We start from the raw sequence: 17,778 nt of genomic DNA, 5'->3' as shown, positions 1-17,778 counted from the left end.
CTACTGTTTTCAAACTTCCCAACTTTGCGTGCAACAGTTTTAAAAACATGGGACTCAATTACCATAGCTAATTTGATGCCATAAGCTCAGAAATATTATGCTCATTCCTAGAGGCAGTATTTAACCTATAAAGTCTAATGTGAATTAAAGCTGAAAACCCACCATAGAAGTTATGTCTCCATTCCAAGAACACAGCTCTCCAGTTAGCCAAAATTTGTCTTTTTGTCAGAGAGGATTGAGCCTCAGTAGGGAGCAAGGAACTGGGTTGGTTGCTGAGGCTGAGCCCAGAAGGCTCTTCATGTATCTTAGGACAAATCTTACATTTCCAGCTACTAACAAACTTTCCTTCCCACTTGTTTTGTTGTTTTTTGTTTTTTTTAGATGCAAGTACTGTGACAGATCGTTTAGCATATCCTCTAACCTGCAGAGACACGTGCGTAACATCCACAATAAAGAGAAGCCATTCAAGTGTCACTTGTGTGACAGGTGTTTTGGTCAACAAACCAATCTTGACAGACATCTAAAAAAGCACGAGAACGGGAACATGTCTGGTATGTTCTGTCTTTTCCCTCCTGTCTCTTCCCTCCCCAGGCTGTCCCACATCCCCTGTGCTGGGATTGCCCATTCCCTGTCAGTGTCCACAGGCACACACTGCTCAAAGGGTGGGGGGTTGCAAAATATGTAAGTGCCTAAGCTCTGCTGACATTTAAAGTGCTTTGCAAATCCCAGCATAAACTCTCCCCTTGTATAACTTAAGACCACTGGATGATGCCTTTTGGTTTTAATTAAGCCAACCCATAGCGTTTTGAGGACAGGCTGGGAAAATTGGTTTAATCCCATCTCTGCAATCATTTGGCTCTCAATAGGAGTTCTAGATTTAGAGTCTCCAAAAGATTTTCCTGGCACCTTCTGATTTGGGTGTCTGCAGGGTTTAATAAAAACCCTCTCTGCAGTGCTTTCAGTCTGCATTTTGCCTCAAGGGAGATAACCAGAGGCAGTGAAGGCAGAGCTGTCTCTTTCCCAGTGCTCAGAGAAAGGTGTCTGACACTGGTTTCTCTGTGCTAATGAACCTGAGTGATTATGTCAATGGCTGCTCCATATTTTGAACAATTCTGGATAATTGATACCTAATAATTAAGCTCCATTTGCTCAGTTGAGCCATTAATCTTAAGGACAGCTATCAATAAACAGCCTTGGAATCACGAGAAGCAGGAGGGAGTTGTTGAAATAGAGACGTGGCAAAAGTGATGATAAAACATGATGATAAATGGTACCCAGCATGCAACCAAATAATTTTGGCTTGAAATCACCATTGCCCACGAATAATTACTAATTACTGGTTTTATGGCCAAAAGCTGATAATTCACACTGACCAGCTTTTGGCTCTCACCCATTTTAACCAGCTTCAATTTCACTTTGATTTAAATGGTTAAATATAGAAAATGTAAAGGAGCAGCAACAGACGTCATATGTTTTGCTTTAAGGTACTGCAACATCTTCACCTCACTCAGAACTGGAAAGCACAGGGGCAATCCTAGATGACAAGGAAGACTCTTACTTCACAGAAATTAGGAATTTTATTGGAAACAGCAACCACAACAATCAATCCCCCCGAAACTCAGAGGAGAGGTGAGTTGTGTCTTCTCTGCCTTCAGAAGGTGCCCACTGCTCCTTTTCCAGCTCTGCAGACCTGATTGTTCACTTTTGATGATGTGTGGAGCCAAAGTTATTTTAGAATCTGGTTGCTTCAGTGGCCACCTTGGTGTCTTAGGAAAAGAAATGTGTTGATTCCATCCCCACTGCATATGAAGATGTTCCAAGTGGCAGATGCTGGACAAGAGATTCCATCTGTGCACAGATTTCTCTTTGCATCTGGAGCTCTCAGTTTCAGCCTCCCACCGTTGATTTAAGTCTGCTAAAAAATTCCTTTTCTTTACATTCATGGCAGGACAGGTGAATTCTACATCCTGTGGCTGAGTGTATGGAGCCTTAGGATTTAAGTGCAATTTAAATGTGTAATTAATAAAGTAGACCAAGCTAAATTCTTGGATCAAATGGGAGATTGTAGCTGGAAGTCCTTTCCCGTAAGTAACTCAATCCCAAGAAAGATGCTGAGTAGCCAAAAGCCCGTGAGGCTGCGGGTGGGCCCTGGGAGTCCACAGAGCTCCACCATGTGAGAGAGCTTTTTCTACTAAGATTTATTAAGTATATGTGTGTTTGACTTCTTCTGAACTAACAGAAGAGAGACCACTTCTAAATATTTTCAGTTAATAAAAGTACAGCTAAGCAGAAAAGGCTGTGGGATGGAGCCCCGCATATTTTTTTGGGATTGGTGTTGCATTATGCATTATTTTCCCTTTTGAATTGGCATTGCATTATCAACATCAAAAAATTCTTACTGTTGGTGACAAACTCTGCTGTCTCCTCAATTTCTAGATGCCTTTGTGAAGGGATAAAAAGGGTGGACACAACAAAATTTCCACAAAAGTATTGGATTAAGTGATTACATGCATATTCAAATTTCATTCCATCTTGATTGGCAATGAGGGCTTGGGATTTTTTCCTTGCACATCTGGTCTCAACATGTCCTCCAACAGGAAGTCAGCAAAGTGGAAAGGTTGCTGGGTTGTGCAGTGTTTCCTTTCTAAATTTGGCACTTCAGACTGCTCTTGACGGATATTTTATCCCTGGCAAATTGCTGCATTTGAAAGCATAATTAGAGAATCTGTTTTCTTAATCACATGGCTTTTGTTACTTTGGTTGTAGTCCATCTCCCTTTCATTTCTAGCAGCCTCAATTGAGCATAACAAGCAAGTTGGCAGCCCAAACTGCGCTCAGCAATTTCTTATTTCTGCCTATTTAAATAAAAGATGATAAAGAGATATTTCTCTGAAGATCTTAGAGGGAGGTGGCTGCTTCAGCTCTCCCTGCTCTGCACAACCTCAGATTTTTTTGATACTCTTCTAAAGACAGACCGTTCCCTAGAGCATTTTTTTCATGCAATACTAAACTCATGGCAGTCAGCTGGAATTTGCTCGGAACATAGATGAAGCTCTAATATGTTCAGGAAAGCGATGCTATTATTGTGGCAGAAACCAGCTTTGCTCCTCAGAAAGTCAGCAGAAAGTCAAATGTTAAACACCAGCAAGGCTGTGAGGGCTCATCTTATCTTGCTCCAGCGTTGGGTCTATCCCATATTGTCGCGCACAGTTTGAAGCACACGGAGTCTGAAGCAAACTGCGTGCGGACAATAAGGTTTCCATTTTTATAACTGTATTCCTGGAAGAGTTAAGGACCTTTTGCACAATGAGAACAATAGATGAATCAAGGCCTCTGTGCTACATGACGTGATGGGGGCAGATACAGTGGTAGCATGAGTTTTGGGGGGGCTCCACTGGGTGCAGCTCATTCACGTTGCTGTGCCTCTGCTTGGGGTTGGGGCCAAATTTCTTTAGCTCTTATTTGATGTGATGGACACAGAGCAGTGCTGGCTGCTCTGAATCCTGCAGGGTTGAGACCATTACCAGACGAGCCCCTACTTCAGTGTGGGTATTATGTCCTTGATAAAAATCCTGTAGGAAGTAGTTAAGAGAAGTCATTGTCTGAGAGCAAAGGGCAGCGTAATAGCAGCGGGTAGACCAAATGGTTTTCCATGTGTGTATTGCTGTAATTACTCATTTAATAAGAATAAATGCACTTAAATTGCCATATGACCTTTCTTTTCATTGCTTTTTACCCTTCAGATCAGTCAATAACCTAGTTCAGCACGGTGGCAATATTGCAGGCCACTCTTCAGGTCTCCAGCTGAAGTCTCCTAGGTTCCCATGTATGAAATCCATACATTCAGTGAAGCAATATGGCTTCCAAAGGGGTGGTAGCCTGCAAAATTAATTATGCATGCAATTTCGACTTTAAAACTCTGAATGCAATATTGGATGCCATTTTTTGTTAAAAATGCTAGATCTGATTTTCAGTTTCTTGGCCCCTATAGCTTCTGTTAAAAGGCAGTGAGTTGTTTTGCCCAGACTACATGTATGATTGGAAACTTGAGATGAAATAATGCATGAGAAAATTTGGAATGGTTATCTGAACATGCCTCTGTTAGAACAGTAGTTTTAGCAGGATAACAGGAAAATCCCACGATGGTGCTGTAACATCCCACTGGTTTCTGAGTGGAATTTTCTCCAATGCTGCCTGAATGTCTGAAGCTAAGCAAGATATAAAATACAGAAATCACTTTATTCTGCTGGGACAGATGCTTTTCAGATCTGCCTCCAAGAGTCGGCCGATGAGGAGCTTTCATATCTGATCTGTGTTTATAGCTTGCATTTGTTCTGGTACTTTCAGAATGAATGGCAGCCACTTTAAGGATGAAAAAGCCATGATAGCCAGCCAGAACTCGGATCTGCTGGATGACGAGGAGGCAGAAGATGAAGTGATGATGGATGAAGAGGATGAAGAGAGCGAAATGGCAGGGAAAGCAGGCAAAGAGCCCGTGACGAGTGACATGCACGAGGGCACTCCCGAGGAGGATTACGAGGAAACGAGTACTTTGGACATGAACTGCAAAGCTTCCCCTGGCAGGTTGGTTCCTTCCGAGTATTGGTGTGCCCATGGGCGGGATAAAAACAATGAACCATACAAGAGTGCCAGCACCAAACCGGCCGCCGTGGGAACCGCTCCGGAGCAGCCGCTTCCCACTCACAATAGCACCGTGTGGCTGGGTCAGCACCAGCCCTGCCTTCTGCCTCTTCGTGCAGGCTGGAGCCCTCGTTGGGAAAATTGACTGTGCTTGGGGAGCTATTGTGAGGTTCTGGGTGAGACAGGAAGCAGGGTGAGACGGTTCCATGGGAGAGACGTTATCTGCTCCGTGAACCGTCCTGGATCTCTCATAATGGCCTTGGGAAAGGCAGTGGGGACACCAGGAGAGAGACAGACCCTCCCTCCCCCACTCAACTGCCCTTTCTCTAGAACAAAAAAGGGAATTCCTTCCATTTCAGGACACCATTCCATCAGGCAAGGTGGTTTATGAATGTGAAGAAGGGAGAAATTGTGTAAATCTGACAGGAAGACGCAGAGAGGGCCATTTAATTGACATTTAAAACCTCTACGGTGTTTTTGTAGGTATAAAGAAGAAGAGTATAATAAGACTGGACTTTCGGCTCTGGACCACATAAGGCACTTCACAGATAGCCTCAAAATGAGGAAAATGGAAGAAAATCAATACAGTGAAGCTGAATTGGCAGCTTTCAATGCTTCCCAGCTGCCAGAGGACCTCAAACAACCGTTGTACAGGAAATCCAAATCCCAGGTAAAAGCTTAACTCAGTTAAAATGTTATTGTCACCAAATATTCGTGGGATTAAGCTGTTAGTGTGTGGCAGGCAGGCTTGTTCCAGCTTTGTCAGACAGGGCTGTGCTCCATGTCCACAAAACTAAGGCTCACCCAACATCCCACAGCACCCCAGAGACATGGCAGGGTGCTCTGCTCCCTGAGAACAGAGGATTCCCATACTTTTTTACTTTTTTCTTACTTTCTTTACTATATTTGTTCTGCCTGCTGCCCACAGAAGTGCCGTGGTAAGAACTAGTCCCACTCTGCTGACACTGGTGCTGTGGAATTCAGCTGCAGCCTCACAGGGATGTGACTTGATCTTCTGGCTGACTTGGCTTTTTGGTATTTTTTTATAGCCTGTTGGTGGTACCACCTCTAGGTCCTCAGCATGTTTGACAAATAGCAATAACTGAAATGGTATCCTCATGCTATTTCTTGCAGTTTTCTGAACGTTAATTAATTAAAATGGGGTTGTTTTAGCCCCTCTGAAAGATTCCTGTTTTAAAAACTGCAGAGTATGCATTAGGAAAGGTCAGCAAAGGAGACTGTTATATTTGGTGAAATACAGGACGAGACAAGGGATAATGTGATTCCTCAGCCTCTTGAAAAGAGCCTCCTGTGCCAAGAATCTGAAGGCAAAGGAGACTTTGGGACCTTGTCGACTATCAAAGGTTTCTCTGAGCTTTGTGAAACCAGATGAAAGCAGAAATTATTATTACTATTAGTGAGTCAAAAGTGTCAGTGAAAGGGCTGACAGTAGTTTTACCTAAAGCATTTTGTAGTTTTTTTTTTAAACTAAGCTGAGTGGCCGTAGCCTGCCTGCTGCCCTGCCCACGCAGGCTCAGATCCCCACCACGGGATTGTGACCTCCCTGTCCTCCTTCTGTCCCCATCCAGGCCTATGCCATGATGCTCTCTCTCTCCGACAAGGACTCCCTTCATCCTGCATCCCACAGTTCTCCCAACATGTGGCACAGTATGGCGAGAGCCGCCGCGGAATCCAGCGCCATCCAGTCCATCAGCCACGTATGACACTGAGGAGTCTTTCCGAGGATGGGACCAAGTCCAAACCAGTAGCATGGCTCTTTCATATATGACTATTTAAAAGACTGCTGAGCAGAATGCCTTATAAATCTGCAGGGTCACTCATTTAAAGTCCGGTGACCTTAAACTGAATAATTTTAAAAAAAGAAAAAAAAAAGAAAGAAACTATTTATTCTCAATATTTTGTTTTGCACAGCAAAGGCAGCTGCTGACTTCTGGAGGATCAATGCGACTTAAAAAAAAATTAAATAAGATAAATTTCAGTGGATTATGTAAACAGAGCTGGGAAAATGTGTCTTCCAGTTCACCTGGCTTTGAGGGGCAGGGGCAGAAGGGTTAAGACTGCATTGATACACACATGGGCACTCCTTTAAAGTAGGAACTGAATTGATTTTCTTTTTGTATAAGATAGTTTGACACAGGATTGGGAACAGTTGCTTTTATGTACAAATCTCTTCATTAAAGCTTTATGCATTTTAGCCCTTCAAAAAATGAAAATAGTTCTATCAAATGCACACTATCCGTCGTAAATGTAGAAAGAAGTAACAGGGAATATTTTGTTCTCTCCGTAATTCTTTTGCCTTCTCAACTGCATTGTTTAAAAAAAAAAAAGGAAAAATGAGAAAAAAAAAAGACAGAAAAAGAAAGAACTCTGAGAAACAATACATAAGAGGCTTGTGTATATTGTAAACTATGAATGTTCACTACTCCAAGAAGCTAAATCATCCAGATAATTCCGTGAAAGCACCGCGTTCATCGGCAACACCACTAGTTCCAATCATTGTAAGGAGATTTTTAATTTTCGACAATCATGTCACTCTTTTGTTGTATTGTTTTTCTTTCCCCCTGCCCTCTTTAATTTCTCCTTTGTGTTGTGTGTACCGTGTATTTATTTGTTGGCAAACGATTGTTTGTTGATTACAATAGCACTGTTCCTGTAACAAACAGCACTGCTCCAGTCCCCCACTGTGTTACCATGTAAGGCACCCATGTACTTCCAAAAAAAAGTGAGGTGAACTGATCTGTGTATATGGGAGTGCAAAACAGTGTTTGAAATTTTCTTACATTCCTCTTTTATTTTTTTTTTGCCTTTTAATGAACTAAATAACTAATAGATGCGACTTAGTTTTGTTCTGTTTTTTTTTTTTTTTTTTTTTGTAATACAGTAAATTGATTCGATTGTATAAACAGTTATAATTTCTTCATGAAAGCATGATTCTTCTGATTAAAAAAAAAACTGTACCCAATATTTTATGCTGGTTGTCTGCGAGCTTGTGTGATGTTATGTTCATGTTAATCCTATTTGTAAGATGAAGTGTTCCAAATTTATGTTTTAAAAAAATAAATAAATAATGGAAGGTATTCAGTTATTTTTGGGGGTTTTTTTGGCCTTTAGTGAGGGACCAGATTTATTTTTCCTTTTGTTTATAATCTCATTTTGAAATAATCGGCAAGTTGAGGTACTTTCTTTAAATGCTTTGTACAATGTAACTGTTACGCATTTCAGTACATTACTATGGGAGGATCAACTTAAAAAAAAAATAATAAAGGACTACAAAACTGAAGGGATCTATTTCCTTTTTGTCTTGGTTTTGTCTGAGTTGGGGCAAAAAAAAAAAAAAGAAAAAGAGGAGCATTTCCTCTGCAGCAAAGATGGATCTGTGGGGTCCTGAGGGCAACCAGAGGATGGGGCACTGGGAGGTGTCTTGGACTTGGCCATGAAATGTGGGACACGAGCCAGAGCCTCTCAATAGACCAACTGTTGGAGGGGTTTAGTAAAGTCCTTTAAGTTTCACAACACTGCCTTGGAAAAGAGGGATATTTAGCTCATTTCACAGAGGAGGTTGGTGCAGTGTCACCTTCAAAGGTGCTTGTGGAGCTCTGAGTTTGAGGTTTTTTTTGAGTTTGAGTTTTTCCTGCTTGCTGCATGTGGGGACAACGTTGGGAAGCAGTTGGGCTTGGCTGGTGCATAGTGAAATATTCATTTACCAGAGTGATCAAAATCCATGGTTGAGAAGCTAAATGAGCTTTCATCTGCATAAAATGAGCCTTTTAGAGTCTAAAAGGGGGAAAAAAGAGAGCATTTTAAATTGTGTTCCCTTTGAAATCAGATCCAAACCCCTGCTTCTGGGCAACCTGTGGAGGAGGGATGTCAGGAGAAGCCAGCATTTTCCCAGGGAATGCCAATATTGGTGCTCTTATTGTTGCCATTTGATTAAATAAACCGTATTAAAATAGTAGTAAACCTTAATAGTTGACATTAGTTGACATAAGTAGTAGTAGTTATGCTAAGGCTTGATAGGCCGCATTTAACCTGAAGATGAACTCTTATAGCCAATTTCGAAATGTAAGCAGTGTAGTTAAGAAATAATTACTTATCTTAAGGAGTGTATTCATTTATCTAAAGAATGTACCTTTTGGCAGAAATTTAAATGTCAAAAAGATTATGGTACCAGGTATCGAGAATGAAGCAAGAATTTGTTACGATGAAGAAATCATGTAAGAAACATATAAAAACCCTGTAAATTTTCTGTGAGATGGGGCTCTGTCTTTGGACGCTAGTCCACAGGCTCCCGGGCCCTCAATAAAGCACCGCATAAACGACTTCGGTTGTTTGTGTTTTCTTCGGATCGGGCAACAGTTTTCTGGCGACCGCGGCAGGACTCCGGAGGTGGCTGGGGCGGTTCGCGTTCTGATCCACTCCACGCCGGCACCGAGTGATTCTCGGGGAGTCATCGGTTCGTGCCCGACCCCTGCGCCTGGCGGACGACTGCGAAAGGTAAGCCCGAAGGTGCTTTATTTTCTGGTTCTGGTTTGGGTGCCTGCCCATAAGACGAGGCGGCGATCCTCGCCGGGTTGGGCTAAAGACGTCTGGTTGGTCTGGTAAGCCTAGGCGCCGGCTGTCAGACGCGGCGAAAGCTGCGCAGGTCCGGCACTTGCCCCTCGCGGCGTCGAGAAGTGGCAAGTTGGATTGGTCTGGTATTGGTCTGGTGTTTATTTCTGTTGTGTGAGTATGTGGTATGATTAATTCTGTTAAATTGTCAATATTGATTGTGGTTATTATTGTTTTGTACGTTGCTGCATATTGGTTGTTGCGATCGGTTGTCGAGTTGTTGTACAGTTGCAAGTAAAACCGGTTCAAAATGCCACTCAAGGTATTTAAGTCTGTAGTTCGGTTCACTAAGGGTGTACCTGAAAATACTCCGTTAGGATGTTTATTGAAAAGGTGGAAAAGTGAAGGGTTTTTCCAGGAGATGAGTAAGGATAAGATGATTGATTATTGTAATCATTGGTGGCCAGAATATGAGCGGGAGGGGCCATCATGGCCGAGAAATGGTACTCTGGATTATAATACCCTGAATTCATTAATGCAGTATTTGAAGGAAAATGAAAAATGGGATGAAGTACAGTATTTAGACTTGTTTTATTTATTGCGCCGTAAAAAGGAGTGGCAGGCTGAATGTGGAATAATGGTATTGGAGATGAAAGAATTTAAGTGCGAGGGTTGTAAAGAGAAATCTAAATGTGTTAAGTGCTTGGCTTTAACCTCTCGACCAGAAGAGGATTTGTCTTTAATGGTGTCACCCGGTGCGCCTTCCGCCTCACCCCCTTCTGCTGTCTCACCCCCTCCTGCTGTCTCACCCCTCCCCTGTGTCTCACCCCATTCCTCTTTGTATCCACCGAAAAGCAGTGCAGAGGAGGAGGAGGAGGAGGACGAGGTGGCAAACATAACAGTAGTACCAGGGAATGCTAAAAAGGTTGTTATGTGTCCTTCAACCCCTTCCCCTGTTTCTTCCCAAAATCAGCGAAATACTCCACTCGCGGCACGAACCAGGCAGGGACGTAAGAATTATGGGGAACCCCAGCTTGTTGCCCCCTTAAGGGAAGCTATGGGACCCCGAGGAGAGAGAGTGCTTGTGAAAGTGCCTTTCTCCCCAGGAGATTTGGTGATTTGGAAGCAGTCAGCAGGCAGTTACCGTGAAAATCCTGAAAGAGTGGCACGGGTGGTTAAAATGATTATTAAAACCCAGAATCCAGATTGGAATGACATGCAGGTTTTGTTAAATACTTTAATGGATTCCACTGAAAAGGAGATGGTGTTGCGGGCAATGAGAGAGCGTGCTCGAGAAATGATTAGACTGCATTTAGCTGGAGGAACTGTGAATGACTTGGTACCGAGTGATGATCCGGGATGGAATCCAAACCGGAGTGAAGGAAAATAATCTATTAGGGAGTATCAGGAGTTGTTAGTAGAGGGAATCAGAACTGGAATGCCTAAAACATTAAATTGGTCAAAATTGTATTCAGTTAGACAAGATAAGAATGAATCGCCTTCGGCATTTTTAGAGCGACTTAAAGAAACTGCTAGACGCTTCACTGACTTGGAGATTGACAGTGAAGCAGGAAAACTGCAGCTTGCTTTAATCTTTTTAGGTCAGACACAGGAAGATATACGTAAGAAACTGCAGAAATTAGAGGGACATGATACTCGAGATTTGGATAAAATGTTGGAAGTGGCTTGGAAAGTTTATAATAATAGAGAAAAAGAAACTGCCAAGAAACAGCAGGCAAATATGTTAGCTATAATGCAGCAAGCCGGTGGTAGGGGAAGAGGCAGAGGTGGTTTTGGGCGCGGTCGTGGCTTTGGACGTGGAAGGGCAGGATTCCAAAATGCTGGATTTGGAGGAAGGGGAATGGCCTTTACCGGTCCCCAGCAAGGAGGGATTGCTCCCAATCAGTGTGCGTTCTGTCGCCAAATTGGGCACTGGAAGAATGAATGTCCAGTAAAAGCTGGACTGGGAGGAATGTCGGAAAGAGAACAAACAGGCAATTCTGCTGGATACCCCGCGAATCCAGAAGGGGTCGCTCAGGCTTTTGTTTTGGGAAATTATCAAAATCAGAGCTGACTAGAGCAGGATTTGAAGGTTAGAATAGACATAGATGGGGAAGAGCAAGAATTTGTAGTAGATACAGGGGCAATGCATTCAGTTTTAAATAAAAGATTGGGACCTATTAGCAATACTACCATACAGGTAGTAGGGGCCACAGGACATTTGGAAGAAAAACCCTTCTTACAACCACTAAATTTGAAATTTGGAGGGAAAGAATTAGACCATCAGTTTTTGTATATGCCTAATTGCCCCAAGCCATTACTGGGCAGGGATCTATTATCGTTACTAAACGTTAGAATTATATTTGAGAACGGAAGGGTAAAATTGGAAGTTCCGGGAGAAGAAATTGCTAAATTATTTGTAATAAAGGAAATTGATCCCTCTCCTATCCCCATCGAAGTAGATCAAGCTGTAGTACCTTGGGTATGGGAGACGGGGAACCCTGGAAAATCAAAGGCTGCCCAGCCAGTGGTAGTAAAATTAAAAGAAGGATCTCAGCCAGTCAGAATAAAACAATACCCAATTAAGTTAGAAGCTAAGAAAGGTGTTGCTCCTTTGATAACCCAGTTTTTGGCACAAGGAATTTTGCAGGAATGTGAGTCAGAGTTTAATACTCCTATTTTTCCAGTTAAGAAACCAAATGGTAAGTACCGGTTAGTGCAGGATCTAAGGGCAATTAATAACATAGTAAAAGACATTCACCCGGTGGTTGCCAACCCTTATACTTTGTTAACATCTGTGTCAGAAAAGTTTAAATGGTTTTCTGTTATTGATTTAAAAGATGCTTTCTTCTGCATCCCTTTGGCATTGGAGAGTAGAAAATATTTTGCCTTTGAATGGGAAAGCCCTGACACTGGAAGGAAAAGACAACTTACATGGTCCCGCTTGCCACAAGGATTTAAAAACAGCCCAACAATATTTGGAAACCAGCTGGCAAAGGAATTAGAGGAATGGAAGATTGCTGAGGTAAGAGAGTCACCTTTCTCTTACGTCATTCTCCAATATGTGGACGATATATTTCTGGCAACAGAAGAAAAGGAGGTATGTCTTAAGCTAACCATTGCCTTGCTAAACATGCTGGGTCAGGCTGGGTACCGAGTGTCAAGGGAAAAAGCACAACTGGTAAAGGAAAGTGTAATTTACCTGGGATGTGAAATTGTTCAAGGCCAAAGAAGACTGGGAGTCAATCGAATAGAAGCTATTTGTGCCATACCCCTCCCAAGAAATCATCAGGAATTGAGATCCTTTTTGGGAATGGTGGGGTGGTGCAGACTGTGGATTTTAAATTTTGGACTCCTAGCCAAACCATTATACGAGGCCCTGAAAGAATCACAATTAAACTGGAACCGACAGAGGAAAAAAGCATTTGAAGATTTAAAACAAGCCCTTAGGGAGGCTCCAGCACTGGGCCTCCCAGATTTAAATAAAGACTTCCAATTATATGTAAATAAGAGACAAAAACTGGCATTGGGGGTGCTGACCCAAAGGCTTGGATCCTGGAAACGTCCAGTAGGCTACTTTTCAAAACAATTGGACACTGTTAGTGCTGGTTGGCCGTCATGCTTGCGGGCAGTTACGGCCACAGTGATCCTCATTCAGGAGGCCAGAAAATTGACTCTGGGAAGGAAGATAGAGGTGTTTGTACCTCACATGGTACTGGCAGTCCTGGAACAAAAGGGGGGTCACTGGTTGTCATCTAGTAGAATGTTGCAATACCAAGCAATCCTGAGAGAACAGGATAATGTAGAATTGAAAACAACTAATCATATCAATCCAGCAGAGTTTCTCCGCAGTCAGCAGGAAGAAGGGAAATTAGCACATGATTGCATGGAAGTTATCGAACAGGTGCATGCCAGTCGGATTGACTTGCGAGATACCCCGATGGAGAACCCAGACTGGGAGCTGTTTACTGATGGATCCAGCTTCGTGGAAAACGGAACCAGGTATGCAGGGTATGCTGTGGTGACTGTTAAGACGGTGGTAGAAGCAAAAGCCCTAACTCCTGGAACCTCTGCCCAGCGAGCTGAAATTATTGGACTTACTAGAGCTCTAATCCTGAGCTGGGGAAAGAAGGTAAATATTTGGACTGATTCTAAATATGCCTTTGGAGTTGTGCATATTCACGGTGCTTTATGGAAAGAACGAGGACTGTTAAACTCTCAAGGGGTCACTATCAAATACAAGAATGAAATCCTAGCCTTGCTAGATGCAGTACATCGACCCGAAAAGGTTGCTGTAATGCATGTAAAAGGACACCAGAAGGAAAATGGGAAGATATTTGAAGGAAACCGATTTGCAGACTACACAGCTCGTGAGGTGGCAAGAAAGGTATGGACTCAGATGGCTCTGATACCTACCAAGGTAAGTCCAGCAACTCCGTTTTTAACCCAAGAACCAAAGTATTCCCTAGAGAATGAGAAATTAGCATCGTTGTTACTTGCTCAAAAGAATATGACTGGATGGTATGTGACAGGGACAGAACAGGTGGTGGTGCCTGCCAGAATTATGAAAACGATTCTGGAAATGGAACATAACAAATGTCATTGGGGAGCAGAGGCATTGGTAAAATTTCTAAAAAGAAAAGTAATTTCTAACCAGATGTTAACATTGGCCAAACGGGTGAATGCCATGTGTCCAACTTGTTTGAAGAATAATCCAATAGTTAGGAAACAAATTCAGCTAGGGAAAATACAAGTGGGACCAGAGCCAGGAGATTATTGGCAAGTAGATTTTTCAGAATTACCGAAAGCACAGAACTTTAAGTATCTTTTGGTGTATGTATGCACTTTTTCAGGCTGGCCTGAAGCCTTTCCTTGTCGAACAAATCAAGCAAAGGAAGTAGTCAAAACACTGTTGAAGGAAATCATTCCGAAATTTGGGGTGCCGTTGGGATTGTCATCAAATAGAGGCCCACACTTTATAGCAGGAATAGTACAAGAGGTGGCTAGGATGCTAGATATATCTTGGGACTTACACACCCCGTGGCGACCTCAATCAAGTGGCCAGGTAAAGCGGATGAATCAAACAATTAAGGGACAAGTCAAGAAAATTTGCCAAGAGGCAAAAATACAGTGGCCACAGGCTTTGCCATTAGCATTGCTCAGAATCAGAATCAAACCCAGGGAGCAATTGGGAGTTAGCCCATATGAAATCCTATATGGAAAACCATACCATGCTAATGTGTTGAAAGGGGATTTGCATGTGCAGAGTGATCAGACAATATTTAGTTATGTCATGTCATTAAACAAAACTCTTAATGCCTTAAGGGGAGCTCTGCAGTGGAACCGACCTATGCCACTGGAAAATCCAGTGCATGACATTCAACCAGGAGACCGAGTGTATGTGAAAAACTGGTCCACCCACCCCTTGAAAGAAGCATGGGACGGCCCACGCCAGGTGATCCTGACAACCTACACGGCGGTAAAGGTCGAAAGAATCGACTCATGGATCCATTACACTCGGGTCAAGAAAGTCCCCGCACAATGGGAGACTCAGTTAGTCTCTCCAACTCGGATGATTATTCGCGGAAAGTAGCGTTTTTGATTATATTGTTGCTGGTAATAACGAAACCAATTCTTGTTAATGGTTTTGTTGTAGTTGCAGTTACTGAACCAGTGGTTGGTGTTATGGACGGAATGAATGTGAACCTGACCTGTTTTATAACTAATGACCAGAAAACTGAAGTCCGGAATATACAGGCAACCTGGAAGGAAGGTGCTGATTATCCAGAAGCAAATATTGTCACGGTTTGGGATAAGGATGCACAGAAAGGAAATACCACATTACTACTGAAGCAAGTCAGGCAAGAGGATATGGAAAATTACATGTGCATTGTAAAATCCCGAAAAAGCTTTGATTATAAGCAAATTAAATTGAGAATAGTATCCTGGAAATTGAGAAAGGACATTCCATCCCAGGAATCCGTAGAGGTGAAACCCTCCTGGACTGTACAAGGTATGTGGGATGGACTTCCTTTGAAGGTGAATTGTTCATTTGTGTTAAAACAAAAATGTAATCAGACATTGCAAGTCAAATGGTGGAAAGAAAACACTCAGAAGTCATGGGACAGAATAGACCAAGGAACTAGCTGGTGGGAAGAATCTGGAAAAGGTATGGGATGGTTAAATATTAGTAACCCACAAATTGGCTTTACCGAAGGAAAATACTTGTGTTTAGTGATATGTGAACTTGATGCTGATTATGGAATAAGAATAATAGAAGCTGGACAAGGAACCAGGCCCACTCACATGGTATCCCCAGTAGAAAAGAAGCGCAGAGAGTTGAGAAATATAGAAGCAGCCGTACATCAAAGTCGCGAACAAGAAAATTTAGTAGTAGGGTTAATTAGAGATTTTGGAATGGTGCAAAACGTATCCCGAATTACAGCATGCTTGCCACTTCCACAAGCGGCAGGAGAACCAATTCCATGGGGAATAATTCCCATTCCATTACTACCTAAAACGGTAGAAAACACATCTACCGTATGTCACATTGAAAGGAAGGAAAGAGAAATAGTTACCGTCAAAAAGAAAAATGTATGGCATGCAGCACTGTATGCTGCTAGAAATGTAAAAGATAAAACAAAGCAACCTTACCAAGAAATTACATGTCAAAATATAAGCCAACAACATGTAATTTGGGATGACTGGAAAGCCGTATGGGGTCCGAGCTTATTGGAACATTACAGTTACATTGGAGCAGTGAACTGGTGTATACAGTGGACAGGAAGTAAAAACCAAACCCTGGTGGAAGTCTATAAGACAGAAACCTCTACCAGAGAAATTAAAGAAACTAAAGAAAATTGGAATTGTACTAAGGTTATTACATGTGATACCCCAGAAAGTCAAATCAGTCTAGCTCCTCTTAGAGTACTACTCAAGTGGGGATGTAAATGTAGAAAAATTAATCATACCATTGTAGAAAGAGTAGCCGCACTAAGCAGAAGCGGAATTAAAAGAGCTGTAAGCTGTAGGGATACTACAATTAGAAGTCCAGGAAATTTAGTTTGGGTAATGGGACATGGACAGTGGACCACACACATTCCTATAGATGGCCCTGTGACACAAATCACTTTAGGAGTTCCCACCCTTTGCCCTCTGTGGAAGCAATCCAAATTACAATCCAATCGGAAGAAAAGAAAAGTAGATGCATTCACTGAGTTAGAAAATGAATGGCATGAACCAGATGGTGAAGTTAAATTTGAATGGGCTTTAGAATCACTATTTGCACCTGTAGCCACCTATAGGAACAGAGAAATGCTGTACAAACTGCTAGGGCAGACTGAAAGATTAGCAGCAGCCACTAAAAAAGGATTCAAAGATATGAATTTGCAATTGCAAGCCACATCCCGGATGACTCTGCAGAATAGAATGGCATTGGATATGCTCCTGTTAAAAGAGCATGGTGTGTGTCAGTATCTAAAAACAAAAATTGACCATTGCTGCATCCATATTCCAAACATGACCATTGAAGTAGAAAAAGATATTTCTCAATTAGAAACAGTTGAATCCAAAACAAAAGACATTGAAAAGGAAGCACAACATAATTGGATCGGAGAAATTTTTGAATCTTTAGGACTTCAGGTTTCTGGTTGGGTTTCGTCTGTAATACAGTACATTCTGTTGTTTGCAGTTCTATTATTAATTATTTGGCTAGTGTATAAGTGTGTTTTAGGAGTCATCGAAAAGGAAACAAAACGCACCAGAAGAGTGATAAAAGCCTTGACAAGAACTGACGAGATGCACCTGCCTCCTCCGAAGTATGAAGTTGTTATCGGGCAAGAAAATCCTGCATTTGAGAGACCCGATAATGACTGAGAATTGAGCATCCTTGCAGAAGACTGAAGAATGCTCAAAAGGGGGGAAATGTTGCCATTTGATTAAATAAACCGTATTAAAATAGTAGTAAACCTTAATAGTTGACATTAGTTGACATAAGTAGTAGTAGTTATGCTAAGGCTTGATAGGCCGCATTTAACCTGAAGATGAACTCTTATAGCCAATTTCGAAATGTAAGCAGTGTAGTTAAGAAATAATTACTTATCTTAAGGAGTGTATTCATTTATCTAAAGAATGTACCTTTTGGCAGAAATTTAAATGTCAAAAAGATTATGGTACCAGGTATCGAGAATGAAGCAAGAATTTGTTACGATGAAGAAATCATGTAAGAAACATATAAAAACCCTGTAAATTTTCTGTGAGATGGGGCTCTGTCTTTGGACGCTAGTCCACAGGCTCCCGGGCCCTCAATAAAGCACCGCATAAACGACTTCGGTTGTTTGTGTTTTCTTCGGATCGGGCAACATTATCAGCAGAGATGGAAAGGCTGAGATGTCCCTCTCTCAGTCTGTGTCAGTGCACAAAGACCTCTTGTGGCTCATAAGATATTTAAATTATATTTCAGAATAACCTGCATGTGTCATTCTTGCCTTCAGCCCAGCTGTGGCCTTGTTTGGTTTGCTCCTTCAACTCCTTCTGCACAAGTTGGTGGCAAGCTGAGACCTACATCCC

The 17,778-nt window shown here is 42.1% G+C and overlaps 2 protein-coding genes across 6 annotated transcripts in view; both read left to right on the top strand.

Moving 5' to 3' along the window:
- The window catches only part of MECOM (MDS1 and EVI1 complex locus), a 321,227-nt gene extending 313,285 nt beyond the window's left edge, over positions 1–7,942 (top strand). For all 5 annotated transcript variants that reach the window (XM_056498567.1, XM_056498564.1, XM_056498566.1 and 2 more), the window contains 5 exons: positions 382–551; positions 1,485–1,629; positions 4,348–4,584; positions 5,125–5,311; positions 6,231–7,942. In XM_056498567.1, coding sequence (XP_056354542.1) covers positions 382–551; positions 1,485–1,629; positions 4,348–4,584; positions 5,125–5,311; positions 6,231–6,365 — 874 coding nt within the window. In that variant the 3' untranslated portion in view covers positions 6,366–7,942. The remainder of the gene's footprint in view (positions 1–381; positions 552–1,484; positions 1,630–4,347; positions 4,585–5,124; positions 5,312–6,230) is intronic.
- A 952-nt stretch (positions 7,943–8,894) lies between these two features.
- LOC130256698 (uncharacterized) lies at positions 8,895–17,551 on the top strand. The gene is made up of 2 exons (XM_056498562.1): positions 8,895–9,156; positions 14,536–17,551. The coding sequence occupies exon 2, from the start codon at positions 14,647–14,649 to the stop codon at positions 17,083–17,085; it is 2,439 nt and encodes an 812-aa protein (XP_056354537.1). The 5' UTR covers positions 8,895–9,156; positions 14,536–14,646; the 3' UTR covers positions 17,086–17,551.
- Positions 17,552–17,778: the final 227 nt, after the last annotated feature.

Source organism: Oenanthe melanoleuca, chromosome 9 (assembly GCF_029582105.1).
Source record: "Oenanthe melanoleuca isolate GR-GAL-2019-014 chromosome 9, OMel1.0, whole genome shotgun sequence".
Lineage (NCBI taxonomy): Eukaryota > Metazoa > Chordata > Aves > Passeriformes > Muscicapidae > Oenanthe > Oenanthe melanoleuca.
The sequence above is the reverse complement of the archived record's forward strand: the minus strand, read 5'-3'. Positions and strand labels throughout refer to the sequence as shown.

What these genes read in the sequence shown, in the direction of transcription:
- LOC130256698 (XM_056498562.1), top strand. Translation starts at nt 14,647, where the DNA reads ATGGGACGGCCCACGCCAGGTGATCCTGACAACCTACACGGCGGTAAA.